The 15001-nt window shown below is 66.0% G+C and overlaps 3 protein-coding genes across 4 annotated transcripts; all 3 read left to right on the top strand.

Annotated features, from left to right (window-relative positions):
* The first annotated feature begins 1152 nt into the window (after nt 1-1152).
* Nucleotides 1153-4188, top strand: SCAMP3 (secretory carrier membrane protein 3). Its single transcript, XM_085082550.1, has 8 exons — nt 1153-1365; nt 1483-1602; nt 1690-1810; nt 1890-2018; nt 2170-2329; nt 2491-2592; nt 2674-2791; nt 2889-4188. Exons 1-8 carry the CDS (start codon nt 1255-1257, stop codon nt 3033-3035), a joined length of 1008 nt encoding a protein of 335 aa, XP_084938676.1. The 5' UTR covers nt 1153-1254; the 3' UTR covers nt 3036-4188.
* A 386-nt stretch (nt 4189-4574) lies between these two features.
* Nucleotides 4575-10792, top strand: ENTREP3 (endosomal transmembrane epsin interactor 3). 2 transcript variants are annotated; one of them, XM_085082545.1, is made up of 12 exons: nt 4575-5263; nt 5850-5906; nt 6058-6168; nt 6335-6460; nt 6555-6662; nt 6849-7009; nt 7107-7206; nt 7290-7374; nt 7470-8051; nt 8303-8368; nt 8797-9059; nt 9645-10792. In XM_085082545.1, the coding sequence occupies exons 1-12, from the start codon at nt 5045-5047 to the stop codon at nt 9813-9815; spliced, it is 2049 nt and encodes a 682-aa protein (XP_084938671.1). In that variant the 5' UTR covers nt 4575-5044; the 3' UTR covers nt 9816-10792. The 2 variants fall into 2 exon arrangements, with proteins under 2 accessions (XP_084938671.1, XP_084938670.1); XM_085082544.1 differs by having other exon boundaries at nt 8300-8368.
* Nucleotides 10793-10976: 184 nt separating this feature from the next.
* On the top strand, nt 10977-14238 carry LOC146427130 (lysosomal acid glucosylceramidase-like). Its single transcript, XM_085082546.1, has 10 exons — nt 10977-11308; nt 11607-11798; nt 11873-12019; nt 12110-12243; nt 12323-12495; nt 12595-12832; nt 12969-13193; nt 13307-13470; nt 13617-13742; nt 13869-14238. The coding sequence occupies exons 1-10, from the start codon at nt 11242-11244 to the stop codon at nt 13969-13971; spliced, it is 1569 nt and encodes a 522-aa protein (XP_084938672.1). The 5' UTR covers nt 10977-11241; the 3' UTR covers nt 13972-14238.
* Nucleotides 14239-15001: the final 763 nt, after the last annotated feature.

Here is a 15001-nt window from a genome sequence, read left to right as displayed (position 1 = left end):
GGGGAGGTGGGAGAGTCTCATTTGGGTGTGGGTGACAGACCTGCTCTGCTTAACCCTCTGCTGTGGCACCATCAGACTGTGCCAGGCTGTCCTGGTCCTGGCTGGCTCTCACCATGCAGAGGGGAAAGGAAACATCTGGTTTCACCTAAAAGGAGTGTGGGGGAGTCTTGGGAAGGGTGACATTGAGGGATCTCCATGGGCTTGTGATCCTGGTTCACTGAGCTTGGGCCAGGAGGCCTCACCTGCCTCCTGTGGCAGCAGGGACAGACCCTGTCCCACTGCCCCTGTGCCCAGCCCTGCATTGAGGCTGGAGAAGAATCAGGTTGACCAAATCATGCCTGTGGTCTGTCTCAAACTTCAAAAAAATAACAAATTTAAACAGGTGTCCAAAACCCAAACCCATGGCTTCTACCTCCCCGTGGAGCAGCTCCAGGTGAGGTGGGAGCTCACCTGTGGGATTCGTGTGTCATTCTAAGTCTGTTCAGAGGCTAAAGAGTATTTTTAGCAGTCTCTGCTGAGCACTGGGAGATGGGAGAGGACTGAGGGCTGGGATGAGTGTGTGTCCTGCTCCTGGGATGCTGAGGAATCCCTGTTCGGGAGGGTGTCTGTGCAGTCTGTGGGCAGCTGGAGCGGATGGATTTGGGGATTCCTATAAATAACTGGTCCAGGAGACACAAGTGAAATTCCTCAAGTGCTCATCGTGCCGCGAGTCCTGGCTGTTGGACTTGGCGCCGGTGGGCTCGGTGACAGCTGCTGCGGTGGCCCACTCGACCCCTTAATGCCTGGGGAAGCTGCACTGGCTGCAGGTGAACGGCACCGGTAGGGGAAGGGAGCCGGGCCGGTAAGGTTGGCGGTGAGGCCTGGGGAGGAGCCACAGGAGGGGCCGCTGTCCCGGCAGGGCCACCTGGGCCGGGCTCCACAGCCATGGGAGAGCCGGGGGGTGACGGGAGCCCGGCACGGGGACAGCGAGGGTGACGGGGCCCATCCCGGTCACGGCTGTCGCGGGGTACCCGCGGTAACGGGGGCAAAGGGATGCGCCGCACATGACCTCGGGACACGTGGCCCCGTCACGTGCGCGCCCCACCCGGCGCGCCCCCGCGCGTGCGCAGCGGCCCCTGCGGCGGGGTCTCCCCGATGACGTCACGGTGCGACGGGACCAATCAGCGGCAGGGAGGGGCGGGGCCTGGCGGCGGCGGCGCCGGTCCCGCGGGTTCCGCGCGCGCTCCCGGTCCCGGTCCCGGTCTCGGTCCGGCCATGGCCCAACGAGGCGGCCCCGCGGTGCTCCCGGACAACCCCTTCCAGGACCCCGCGGCGCTGCAATCCGGCCCTGTGCTGGACGGCTACAACCCCTTCGAGAGCGACGCGGTGAGCGCCGGGGCCTGCCCGGAGACCGGGGCCTGCCCGGGCACCGAGCTCCCTTCCCGGGCACTGGAGCTCTCCCCGCTGCCGGCGCGGTCTCACCGTTCTCCTCTTCCCCTGCAGCCGCCGCCGCCGTTCCAGACCCCTTCGGTAGCCCCGCCGCCCCCGGTGTCGGCGGCTGCGCAGCCCCCGCGGAAGGCGAGTCCCACCGAGTCCCGCAACTACGGCTCCTATGGTTCGCAGGTACGGGGAGAGGCGCCGCTCGGCCGAGCGGGTCGGGGAGGCACGGGCGGCGGCGGGAGCCCAGGGTTTGTGTCCCGCTCTCCGCAGGCCTCGGCCGCCGCCGCCACGGCGGAGCTGCTGAAGCGGCAGGAGGAGCTCAACCGGAAAGCGGAGGAGCTGGACCGGCGGGAGCGGGAGCTGCAGAACGCTGCCCTCGGCGGTTCCCAGAGTGAGTGGCTGCGGGGCTGGGGAGGGACGGGACCCCCTCGGGCCCTTCCTCGCTCCTCCTCACCCCGTTCCGTCCGCAGCGAGGCTCAACAACTGGCCCCCGCTGCCGTCCTTCTGCCCGGTGAAGCCCTGCTTCTACCAGGACATTCCCGTGGAGATCCCTGCTGACTTCCAGAAGACTGTTACGACCATGTACTACCTCTGGATGGGTGAGCCCCGCGGGAATCTTGGGGCAGACTCTGGGAGAAGGTGGAAGAATGAATGTCCTGTGCTGCTGCTCTGGGGAAATTGGGATGAACAGGTGGTTATGGGGGGTGGGGGAGCCCAGCTCGGGCTCCTGAGTGCTGTCCTCTCCCTCAGCCAGCACCATTGCTCTCTTCCTGAACTTCCTGTCCTCGCTCGCCTGGTTCTGCGTGGACCCCTCGTCTGGTTCTGGGTTTGGCCTCTCCATCCTCTGGGCTCTGCTCTACACGCCCTGTTCCTTCGTCTGCTGGTATCGGCCCATGTACAAAGCTTTCAGGTGTGTTCCTGAGCTGTGTGTACCTGCTCCAGCTCCTTGGGGCCTCTGGCTCTGCGGGATGTGGTGGTTCCACCCCAAGCTCCCTTTTTTTCCTCCTGCTTTTTAAGGAAGGCTTGAGAGCTCTTTTCTGTGGCCTAACCTCGCCTGTCTCTTCTTCCCAGGAGCGACAGTTCCTTCAACTTCTTTGTCTTCTTCTTCGTCTTCTTTGCCCAGAACGTGATGTATGTGCTGCAGGCCATTGGCATCCCAAACTGGGGATTCAGGTGCGCCATGTGCTGACCCTGGAAAAGCAAGAGGTGGGTGGGGAAGAGAGAACCTGGGGACAATGGCCTCTTATTTTGCAGTGGCTGGATCCTGAGCCTGATAGCGCTGCGGACTAACACGGCCGTGGCTGTGATGATGATCCTGGTGTCCTTGTCCTTCACAGCAGTGGCTGTGCTGGGGATCATTATGCTGAAAAAGGTGCGTTTGGATCAAAGCCTGTGGCCAGAGCCCTCCCTGCCTGCTTATGAGGGACCTGTAGTCCAACCCTGACCCCCATCCTGCTCCTGCCCTCCAGATCCACTCTCTGTACCGCCGGACGGGCGCCAGCTTCCAGAAGGCTCAGGAGGAGTTTGCAGCTGGAGTCTTCTCCAACCAGGCTGTGCGCACGGCTGCGGCCAATGCCGCCGCAGGCGCGGCCACCAACGCCTTCCGCGCGCCGTAGCCGTGCAGGTGCCCAGCCCTGCCTCCCTGGCGCACGCGGGCTCTTCCCGAGGAAGAGGAAATCCGAGTTGCACTTTCACTGGATCCCTGTGCGTCTGCATCAGCTGTCAGAGGCTGCCTCATCCCAGCTTGGAAGTGCTGGTGCCTGAATTGTCTGCTGCTCTTAACCCCCTTTCCTCACGGACAGAGGCTGTTCTGGTTTGTGCTGGTCCCCTCCCCTCAGCAGACTGGGGGGAGCCGGGTGGGAAGTGCTGCGGCCGAGCCCTGAGCCTGCCATCGCCCTCCCTTCCAGCACCAGCTGCTGGGGGCAGGAGCCTCCTCCAGATGGCTGGAATGCTGCTTCCAGGGACTGGAATGGTCACTTGCCTTCCTTGTGCTCTCCTGTTTCCCCACCTGGTGATGACACTTGTGCCCCCTGGGTGTGGAGGGCCCCCTGCCCCCTATGTGCCCAGGGCCCCCCATGCTCTGCCAAGAACGTCATCCCCCTCTTCCTCCTGGGGCTTGCTCCAGTGGGATGGGGCTGGTGCTGTCCCCAGGGTGTCTTGTCCTTTTGTCCTGTCCCTTTCCCCATCCTCTCCCTCTCTCCAGGCACAGGGATGAGGAGAGCAGGGTAGGGACAGGCAGCGCTCAGGCAGCTGCTGCCTGTGGGGATCCTGCCTTTAGCCCATGTGGACCCCAAAGCCAGGCTGGGTGCTGAGGAGCAGCCCTGGTGTTTACATGGCTCCCCCCTCGCCTCCAGGGAGGGGTGAACAGCTCCTCCAGTCCCCCTCCCCACCCGCTTTGAGGACTGTGACCCCTGGCTCCCCCCAGCACCCTTCACCCAGGGCCTTCACCCTCGGGGCTGAGCCAGTCCCCATGCGCAGCCCCGTGTCCCCCTTACCTGCCCTCTGTCCCCTGTCCCGGTGTCCCCAGAGTTCCCCAGGACAGGTCTCATGCATTGTGCTTCGCCCCATCTCCTCTCAGATGCTCCCGGTTTGTCCCTGCAGCTCCGGGGCTGGCGAGAGGCTTTGTGCCTTCAGCTGTGGGGGCCGATGCCCGCCCCGTTCTGCTGCTGCGAGGGCTCCTGTGGGGGTCCTCGCCTCCCCCGCTGCTTCCCCTGTGCTGTTCCCAACCGCCTCCGGGTTTATTTAAGGAATAAATGAAGTTTCACTCTGTTCCTTTGCCGTCTCCGTGCAACGACCGGGGCTGGGGGGAGCGGCGGGGTCGGGGCCGGTGTCGCAGCTCCCGGGGGTGGTGTGGGTGGACTACAGCTCCCGTCGTGCCGCACAGGGGCGGCCCCGGGGCGGGCGCGGCCAAGCAGCCGCCGGGGTGCGGGATCGTCTCCGCAGCTCCCGGCGCTTCGGCCGCCTGCCTCCAGCTGCGGCCCCGGGCATCCCGGAGGGCGCGGCGGCGGCGATGCTTGGCCGCAGCCTCCCTCCGGCCCGGCGTCCCCGCCCGCCGCTCCGCGCGGCGCCGGGGCTGCGGGGCGCGGGGCGGACAGACCGCCGGTAGCCGCCCGCCCCTAGCGGCACCGGCAAGGCAGCGGGACCCGGCCCTGCGCCCGCCGCCCGCGGAGGATGCTCCGGTCCGGACCGCGGCTCCCGCCTGCTGGCGCTGCCCCGGGGGCCGCGTCCCGGGCGGCGGCTCCCGGCCCCCGCGGGGCGGGATGATCCCCCGGCGGGGGCCCGGCGCTCCACCGACGGCCAGGGAGGAGGCGGCGGTCCCGGGGCCGCGCTCCGTCTCCGGCCGGCGGCTCTAGGCCGGCCCTGGCCTGGGTTCTCAAGGACCGGTGAGGCCAGTTCTGTCCTCCGCGGAGCTTCTGGCGGCCCTGGTCCCGCGTGGCCGTGGGCGCTGCCCGAGCCCCCCCGCCCGGGCTAGTGAAGAGCCGCCGTCAGCATCCTCCGGGAGGCGAAAGGTGGAGCCCGGTCCGTTCCCGCAGAGCGGCTGCTCCCGCTCCCCGCGGTCCTGGCGCGGTGCCGCCGGCTGCCCCGGGGCTCCGGGGCCGGCCCCGAGCCACCGCCCGCCGCGGCCATGCCCTCCCCCACCGACTCCAGCCGCTCACTGACCGGCCGCAGCTCCCGCAGCCTCACCCACCTCCGCCTCCAGCGCACCTGGCTGCAGGTCCTGCTGGTCCTGGGTCTCGTCCAAGCTATCCTGGGCGTCCTCATCGTCACCTTCAGCCTGGTGGCAGCCACCATCACGCCCTCCACAAAGATCCGGCACTCCTGCCCGTCCTGGGCCGGCTTCTCGGTGAGTGTGGGGTCGGGGCGGCACGGGGAGGGGGCTGCACGTCTCCCCGGGGGCCGAGCTTGCCGCCGGTCCCAGGGGAGGGCAGCCCCGCTACTCCCCCACCCTCTGCCCGTGGCTGCCGCGGTGCATTGTGGGAGTATCCCAAGGGCTCCCCCAGGGTGATTCTGTGAGTGATGAGGACCCCCCGAGAGGTGCGGGGGACTGCGAGGTTTGCAGCTGCGGGCAGGAAGGAGTGTGGTGGCACGACAGTGACGACAGGGCAGGGACCAGGCAGCGATGGGGGCTCTGCTCTGTGTGCTGCGTACTGGGCTGAGGGCAGGACCTGGGGTCCTCCACGGTGACCCTGCAGCACGGATCCTGGCCTGGGTTTGCTGCCTAGCCAGAGCAGCCTGCAATCCCCCGGCCCTGAATCAGCAGTTTCTCCCATCTTGTTGGCGCCAGGGCTGCTCCCTCAGCCCTGCTGCTCCTTGCTGGCTCCAGGCCTGCAGGGATAGGGGGGTTCTGCCCGTGGGCAGGGGCTGCTCGGGGCCCCACTGCCTGGCAGAGCCTCCTCCCTGTGCTCACCCCGGGACTTGTGCATCTGCAGCTGGCACTGTCTGGGCTCGTCGGCATCATCTCCTGGAAGCGGCCGCTCACCCTGGTGGTAGGTGTTGGGGGGCACACCCCTCCACAGGCGGGGGAGTCCAGGATGGGGAGGCTGAACATCCCCTCGTGCCCCCGGATGCACAGCCCTGTGCGCCGGCTCCCTGCTCCGCAGCCCTGCGCGGCCGGCAGCCCCTCTCCTCCCGCTGCAGATCGCCTTCTTCACGCTGCTGTCGGTGTTGGGCGTCATGCTGAGCCTCGCCGGCTCCATCCTGTCCTGCCAGAACGCACAGCTGGTGAAGACCCTGGAGGCCTGTGAGAGGGTGAGGCTGAGCAGGGGCAGCCCCAGTGCCCCCCGGGCCTCCATGCACAGCTCATCCCTGGGGACACAGGGAGCTGCAGAACCAGGGTCTAGTGGTGGGTTGTGCTGGTGGCTCTCAGGGGACAGCATGGCATCCGGAGCTTCCTCACGGTGTTTCTTGTCCCCAGGAGAGGGACTCGTGTGTCTGCTGCCAGGCCCGCTCAGAGCCCCCGCCTGCCTCCTGCAGCCAGCAGAGCGAGATGCTGACCATGTTCCCCAACCCCAACTGCCGGAGCATCCGCGTGGCACTCAAGGTGGAGGACCAGGGGGATACAAGGGCTCCCTGGAAAGCGGCCGCAAACCCGGCCATGCTCTGCGGGCTCTGCAGCTCACCCCACTGCTCCCCAGGATCTCCTCTTCAGTGTCTGTGGCTTGACCATCTTCTCCACCATCATCTGCACGCTTTCTGCTGTTGTGTGCTGCATCCAGATCTTCTCCCTCGACATTGTCCACGTGGTGAGTCCCAGCTCTGGACCAGGAGCAGATGGGGCTGGGGAGCAGCACTCCCAGGCTGGGGTGGGCCCTGGGGTGCCAGGGCAGGACCTGACCCCAGTCAGGTGCAGATTAAAGCTCAGGATGCACATCCCTTGCTGGATCCCTGGGCAGAGGGTCTCAGCTCTCTGTTCTCCTCTTTCCCTGCAGCTGGTCCCGCAGCGCTCGAGCTCTGTGACATTGGAATGCACGTCCCCACCTGACACCTTCCTGCAGAGCATGATGGACTTCGAGGAGTTTGTGCCGCCGGTGCCACCACCCCCCTATTACCCACCTGAGTACACCTGCAGCTCCGAGACGGATGCGCAGAGGTACCAGCTGGGAGCAAGGCTGGTAAATGGGAGGCATGTGTGTCCCCAGGCAGAGCTTGTCCCACCCAATGTGGCTGTTCTGCTCTTCCCTCTGCAGCATCACCTACAACGGCTCCATGGACAGCCCTGTGCCCCTCTACCCAACCGACTTCCCCCCATCATACGAGACCGTGATGGGGCTGCGGGGAGACAGCCAGGTGGGGGCTAGGGGGCCACGGGTAGGGGAGGCCAGGCAGCATGGGCTCCTGCTCAGCTGAGCTCTGAGCATGCTGTCCCACAGGCCACCCTGTTCGACTCGCAGCTAACGGACGGCTCCCACGCCTGCACCTGCGATCGCGTCCCCTCCATTGTGCTCAGCGGAGAAGGTGAGTGTTTCCCCCGGCATGGGGGACGGGGAGGCTCTGTGGTGGGTCCGGCTCTTCCTGGTCGCTCTTCAGTGGTGCCCGTCCGCTCTTCTCAGTGTCCATGGACAGCGGGTCCCTGATCATGTCCGAGATCATGGACATCCCCGGGGACAGCAGCCCCTCGGAGGACTCGTGCCTGCTGGAGCTGCAGGGCTCCATGCGCTCCGTCGACTACGTCCTGTTCCGGTCCATCCAGCGCAGCCGCGCCGATTACTGCCTGAGCGTGGACTGTGTGCAGTGCAGCCACCACGCTCGCAGCCCCACGCTGGGCTTGCAGGGGCCTTTCGAGGAGACGCCCCAGCCCCGCGTGCGGGGTGAGCGATCCTATTCCTGCTCCACCGCGGAGCCCGGCCACGATGGCATCTTGGTGGGGGGAGCCGTCACCCACAGCTGCAACCGGCTGGCGGGGCTGGCGCGCTGCGCCGGGCCCTGCTTCCCCGAGGTGCGGCTCAAGGACAAGGGCTCCTCGCTGCAGGGCCGCGGGGGTGGCCGCCCCGCGGACCCCGCCGCCGGCCGCCCCGGCCACCCCCGGCGCAACAGCGAAACCTCCTGTCCCTCGTCCCCGGCCCCGGGGCTGGCCCCGCGCCCGCTCCTGAGGTCACACAGTGACCCCGGCGTCCCGATGGCCGGCCACGCTGGTAGGTGACAATGACGGCCGGGATGGGACGGGCGTGTGGCAGCATCGGTGCGGTGCGGTGCGGTGCGGCTGAGATGTGCCGCAGGGTTTGGCTGTGTATTTCTGTGGCCAGATGGGATTAGAGCCAGTCTGGGGAGGAACGGGGGGAGAAGGGGAGGTCTGTTGGGCTGGGAGCAGGGTGGTGCTGGGGGGTTGTGCTGCCTGGGATCTGCACAGCTGCCAAAGCCTGAAGGCTCTCTCTGCTCCCAGCAGATTTCAGGGAAGTACTTTATACCAAAGCACTGGAGGACACTGTGTCCGACTCCTCCGCTGATACAGGTCAGGGCACTGGGATGTACTGGGATAGAAAGGGGGTGTGGGGTGGTTTCTGTAGCCCTTTGGGGTTGGGCTCACCCTGCTGGGGCTGGGACAATTGGGACCCACACTGGGAGTGCTCCTGCTGATGGGGGATGGGAAACAGCAAGACCCCAGGCCTGAGGGGATGGATCTCCTGGGAGCAGTGTCCTGGGATCTGACAGTGGAGACAGGTCCATCAGAACAGTGTCCTGGATCTGTTGGAGCAGTGTCTCAGGTCTGATGGTGGGGACAGGTCTGTCACAGCAGGTCTGAGGGCCGGGATGGGTCTGTCAGAGTAGTGCTCTGGGTCTGACATTGGGGACAGGTCCATCAGAGCAGTGTCCTGGCTCTGATGATGAGGACAGGTCTGTCAGAGCAGCGTCCTGTGTCTGACAGTGCTCACTCTGCAGGGCTGTGCTCCGAGGCCTGCCTGCTCCACCGTTCCCACTGTGACTCCCCACTGCTGTTCCGGGCTGGCTCTGTGGGGAAGAACAAGCTGCCACCCTGCAAGAAGGTGCCGCAGCAGCTGTCAAAGACAACGACCCGCTCCCTGGGGGACCTCAAGGGCTACCGGGGCACCCGCGGGCTGGTGGCCAGGTTCCTGCAGAGACCCAAGCGCAGCCTGGCAGCTGGCGTGGAGGTGTCTGGGCACAGCTTCCACGGGCACAAACAGGTGGGTTCTGGAAGCCACAAGGGATGGGCAACTCCTCCTTCCTAGAGAACATCCATCGACACTCTAAGTCCCTTCCGTCCCCATCAGCATCTCCACCCTGGCCCTTTCATTGTTTCCCTTCCCCTGCCACACCTCCATGGTGTTGGCACCCTGGCTGCAGGCAGAGACTTCTTCCTGCAGCACTGCCCTTGCCCAGCCCTTCCTGGGGGGCAGTTCCTTTTCCTTGATCCCCACTGGAGCCACGGGTGGGAAAATCCTGCCTGTTGCAATGGCTTTGGCTTTGCCCCTGAGTCACTGCACGTGGAGGCAGTTGCTGGGACATCCCGGCAATCAGCTGTACAGGATACCGGAGACCTTGCGCAGCCTGGGAGGCCTCGACGGGAACTAGCCTGTCCCAAATGCCATTGTGGGCGTGTGATGCACGCCTCAGCCATCCTTGTCACCTCTGCCCTGCTGCCCCGTGTGCTGCCTGGCTGCACTGGAGCGTGGGGGGTTGAGCACAGGGGGCAGGAGGGTCCCATGGGCAGGGGTGTCACGGGCAGGGCTGCCATCCACTTGGCTGCAGCCCGTCCCCTCGGGTTGCAGGTTCCCTGGAGTGCCTGGCCGGGTGCGGAGCAGCCCCATGAAGGAATCCACCTGCAGAGCTGCGGGGACCTGAGCTCCACCTCATCCCTGCGCCGGCTCCTGTCGGCACGCCGGCTGGAGCGCAGCCGCCCCCGGAGCCTCAGCGGGGCCTGCAAGGAGAGCGCACTCTGAGGGCACAGCCTCCACAGGGACCCTCCGGTGCCCTGGTGTGGACAGGGGGTCCTGCTCTGGGCTCAGCCCTGGACATTGCTCGGACATTGCTGCTGCCCTGGTGGGGCTGGGCCCTGTGCTGCTGCCCTGGGGGCTCTGCTGGGCCCCTTCCCCAAGCGGAGCCGGGGCAAGGGGCTGGTCCCCTGGGGTGCCTGCTGGGGGGCCGGGACGGCTGTGCCTGTCCCCTGCCCTGTCTGGGATGGCTATGCCTGTTCCTTGCCCTATCCCTTGTTCTGGACATGCCTGTCCCTTGCCCTGTCCCCTGTGCCAGCTGTGCCTATTCCCTGGGATGGCTATGCCTGTCCCCTGCCCTGTCCCATGTTCTGGCTGTGCCTGACCCCCACGCTGACCATACCCTGTCCCCTGTGCCAGCTGTGCCTGTACCCTGGCATGGCCGTATCTGTCCCCTGTGTCGGCTGTGCCTGTGCCCTGGGACAGCTATGCCTGTCCCCTGCCCTGGCCGTGCTGTCCTTTCCCCTGTCCCTTTGGCTGGCTCTGCTGGCTTGATCCCCGGTCCCTTGTGCCAGCCATGCCTGTCCCCTGCCCTGTCCCCTCCACTGGCCGTGCCTGTCGTCTGGCTTGTTCTTTTGGCTGGCTCTGCTGGCTTGATCCTCGGTCCCCTGTGCCAGCCGTGCCTGTACCCCAGGACGACCTTGCCTGTCCCCTGACCTGTTCCTTGTGCTGGCCTGTTCCTTGGTCCCCTGTGCCAGCGGTGCCCGTACCCCGGAATTGCCATGCCTGTCCCTTGCCCTTCCCCTGAGCTGGCTATGCCTGTCCCCTTTCCAGCCCCTCCGCCCCGTCCGGTCCCGGTGTCGGTGCCCCGCGCTGGCCGTGCCTGTTCCTCCCCTCTCCGCCCGGCTGCCTCCGGGCCGCGCTGCGGGGCCGGTCCCGCGGCCACTGCCCTCGCTAGAGACCGAATAAAGGTGGTCGCCACCGCCCACGACGCCGATGTCACGGGGCGAGAGGGACGGGGCGGGGCGGGCGGTCAGCTGACCAGTCACGGGGTGCCGGGTCCCGGTTTCCCGGTGGCGGCTCTGCGGGACGGAGCGGCTAGTGTTATCGGGGCGCGGGAGGCAGCGGGGGCGGGGATCGGGATCGAGACTGGGACCGGGACCGGGACCGGGACCGGGACCGGGATCGGGACCGGGACCGCCTGCGCTTCCCGGGGAGGCGGGGGTGGGGAAACGACCCTGCCCCCGTGCGGTTCCCCCGGTTGGCGGTCCCGGTACCGGCGCGGGGGAAGGGCCGGGGCAGGCCCGCCCAGAGTCGGTGCCGCTCCTGCACCGGGTGTGGGCGGGACGGGCGGCCCGGACGCCCTTAAAGGCGAGGCCAGCGGCGAACCCGGTGCAGCCGGGCCGGCTCCGAGCGCACCGGGAGCGGCGGTGCCATGGGGGCCGCCGGTGGCCTGTGCTGGCGGCTGCTGCTGGTGCTGCTGGCCGTGCACCGGGCCGCAGGTGAGCGGGGGGGTGCCCGGCTGTACCCGGTGGGTGGAGGGGACAGGGATTCCTGGGCGGGGGGTGCCCTGTGGGCCGTGATGGGTGGGGAAGGGGAGAGGATGCCCTGGAGGCCGGGGGTGTCCGTGGTCGGGGATGGCCGGGAGTTGTCTGGGGGTCCAGAGGCACCGTGGAGCTCGGTGCCCGGGAGGTGCCGAGCTGTGCAGCACGGGTGCAGTGGTGTCAGCCTGCAGCAGGAGGGAGAGCTGTCAAGGTCGTATCCCCGAGGCTGCCCCCACCACCTTCCCGTGCCCCCCAGGCGCCCAGCCCTGCAGCCCCAAGTACTTCGGCCGTGATGCCATGGTCTGCGTCTGCAACACCACGTACTGTGACACGCTGGACCCCCTGGTCCTGCCGGCCATCGGCTCCTACGTCAAATATGAGAGCAGCAAGGCCGGCAAGCGGCTGGAGCGGAGCGAGGGGAGATTCAAACGCCGCCTCTGCGCCCCAGGTACTGTCACGGGCAGCAGGGGTGGGATAGACCCTGCTGTAACCCGCCGTCATGCTGGGCTCCCCTCCCTGCAGATGTTGTCCTCACCCTGGACACGACGCAGCGGTTCCAGAGGGTGAAGGGTTTTGGTGGTTCCATCACTGACGCGGCTGCTATCAACATCTTATCCCTGCCGGAGAGAGCGCAGGATCACCTGCTGCGCTCGTACTTCTCTGAGGAAGGTGAGAATGTCGAGGAGACAGGTGGGACGGTGACAGGGACCATGGGTGCTGGCAGGTCTTGGAGACCTCATGTCCCACTGTGTCTGGCAGGGCTGGAGTACAACCTTATCCGGCTCCCCATGGCCAGCTGCGACTTCTCCCTCTATGCCTACACCTACGATGACGTCCCCTATGACTATGAGCTCACGCACTTCAGCCTGCGAGATGAGGACACAAAGCTGAAGGCGAGCGGTGGGAGGGAGCAGGGTGGGATGGAGGGTCACAGGGGCTCAACTGAGCCAGCCCCTCCACCCCGTCCTGCAGATCCCCCTCCTGCACAGAGCCTTGGCCATGAGCAAGCGGCCACTGTCACTGTATGCCAGCCCCTGGACCTCCCCCACCTGGCTGAAGACCAGCGAGTCCTACGTGGGGAAGGGGACACTGAAGGGGCAGGCGGGGGACAGGTACCACAAGACCTGGGCCAACTACTTCGTACGGTGAGGAGCGACTTAGGCAGTGGGGTGGGGGCGATCCTGGAGGCCCCTCAGCGGTGGCACTGGGGACACCTCACGGCTCACCCCTTCCCCCTACACCAGGTTCCTGGATGAATACGCCAAGCACAACCTGACCTTCTGGGCGGTGACAGCAGAGAATGAGCCCACGGCTGGGCTGATCAACAACTACCCCTTCCAGTGCCTGGGCTTCACAGCCGAGCAGCAGCGGGACTTCATTGCCCAGGACCTGGGCCCAGCGCTGGCCAACAGCTCCCACCGCCATGTCCAGCTCATCATCCTGGATGACAACAGGCTCCACCTCCCCCACTGGGCCAAAGTGGTGAGTGTGGTGGGGGACGTGCCAGGACAGTGACCTGGGGCAGAGCCCCTGTCCCTGTCGGGGGCGTGGCTACTCTGTCCTGTGGAGGGCTGGGCCTCTGGCTCTGCCTGATGGGACTGACTCTTCTCCCTGCCAGGTCCTGGAGGATGAGGAGGCAGCTCGCTATGTCCACGGCATCGGCATCCACTGGTACCTGGACTTCATCGGTCCCATACAGGACACAGTGCTGCCCACTCACGAGCTCTTCCCTGACTACTTTATCCTGGCCACGGAGGCGAGCATTGGGGCTCATTTCTGGGAGCGGGATGTGATCCTGGGCTGCTGGGAGCGGGGGAACCAGTACAGCCACAGCATCCTGATGGTGAGGCCCCTGTGTCACCCTGGGCACTGGGCCCCAGGGAGGGCTGCTGGTGTGCTCCCTCTCCCCTCAGCACCCCCACTCCTTGGGCACGCATCTGAGCTGTCCTGTTGCAGAATCTGAACCATTTTGTGGCCGGTTGGACTGACTGGAACCTGGCCTTGGACCTGGAGGGGGGCCCCAACTGGGTTAAGAACTACGTGGACAGCCCCATCATTGTGGACAGAAGTGAAGGCATCTTCTACAAGCAGCCCATGTTCTACCACATGGGACACTTCAGGTGCGTTGGAGCCTACAACATGTGCTAAGCTGCCTGGGCTCAAGCAGCAGCTTGTCCTGAGAGAAGCAGAGCAAATTGGGCATGAGAGGAGCTCTCCTGGTGTCTGACTCCCTCCCTGGGGTTGTCTCTTGCTTCTGTCTGTTCAGTAAGTTCATCCCTGAGGACTCCCAGCGTGTGGGGCTCTTTGCCTCCAAAGAGTCCAAGAAGACGGCGCTGGAGTACACGGCATTCCTGCGCCCTGATGGGGCTGTGGTGGTGGTGGTTCTGAACCGGTGAGTGACACAGCCTGGCCCCCCTGTGTGGGACCCCCGTCCTGCCACCCCTGCCATGTGGTGCTCCATCCCACTGGGCCCTGTGTAGTGGGTGGTGCAGGTCTGACCCCTTCTTTCTACCCCCAGGTCCCCACAGGACATCACCTTCGGGCTGGCAGACACCGTCGGCCTCATCGCAACCGTGGCTCCGGCTAACTCCATCCAGACTTACCTGTGGCAGCGGAAGTGACAGGCCCAGGATGCCCATGGCCGGCCAGGGGCTGGACACAGCTGGGCCGGACGTGCAGCCCCACTGCCCGCAGGGTCGGGTCAGGGCACGTGGGCTCGGTGGCTTCCCAGGGCCATGGCAGAGGCGAGTGCTCAGAGTGAGCTGGGCTTGGGGACACCGTGCATGTGCAGGAGGGCCGGGGGCACCAGTGCCCCTCAGGGTGGAGACCCCACAGGCTGTGAATGCTGTGTTCTGCTGATCTGACATTAAACACGGATGTTGCCTTGATGTCTGAGGCTGGAAGAGAAACGTCCGGGTCCCTCCCCTGCTCCTGGGCACTGTGGCTGGGTGCCACCCCGGCATGGAGCCTGCTGGAGTCTGGAGAGCAGCGCAGAGCAGTCAGAACCTCGTGGGGCAGCCCCTGTCCCTGCTCAGTCTGCCCACCTCAGCTCCCCATGGGCCTCACCCTGCTGAGAGATGCTCCAGGCATGAGTCTGCTCCCAGTTCCAAGCTAATGCTGCCTGGCTGGGGCTGAGCAGAGCCTGGGTGCTCTCCTGCTGCATTTGGGAACAGGTTTTCCGGTTTTCCTAGTGAGTGGCTCAGGATTCACCCTGAATGCAGTGCTCTGGGTGCTGCATTGGGAGCAGGGACAAAGCACTTGGACACTCCCCTTGATGGAAGGGCTGAGCAGAGATTGCAGCATAAGTTTAGCTTTCTGTGCTTTTCCTGCCAAGCTGGAGCCACTCACAGCCCAGTGTCAGGCCACAGACTGTGTGGGTCATGTCTCTCCTAGACCAAGGGCCCTGAGGCCAGGGCTGGAGGCAGAGCCAGCTCCAGGAGTATTGCACCATGAGGGGCTTGGGGTCCCAGCCAGCTCTGGCTGAGGCCAGGGCAGTGCCAAATGCTCCTGGGGCTTTTCCAGGACAGGGATGCTGGCCAGGCTGCTGCAGCCCTGCCTGGAGCCTGCTGTTCCCTGTGGGAACTGGGCCGAAGGGTCCCACTGTGGCAAGGAGGACGGGAGTGTGCCAGGGGCTCAGCACCCACCACAGAG

The sequence above is a fragment of the Lichenostomus cassidix genome, chromosome 25, assembly GCF_008360975.1.
Source record: "Lichenostomus cassidix isolate B80296 chromosome 25, HeHo_3.0, whole genome shotgun sequence".
In the NCBI taxonomy this organism is placed as follows: Eukaryota; Metazoa; Chordata; class Aves; order Passeriformes; family Meliphagidae; genus Lichenostomus; species Lichenostomus cassidix.
This window is presented reverse-complemented; position numbering and strand designations above follow the sequence as displayed.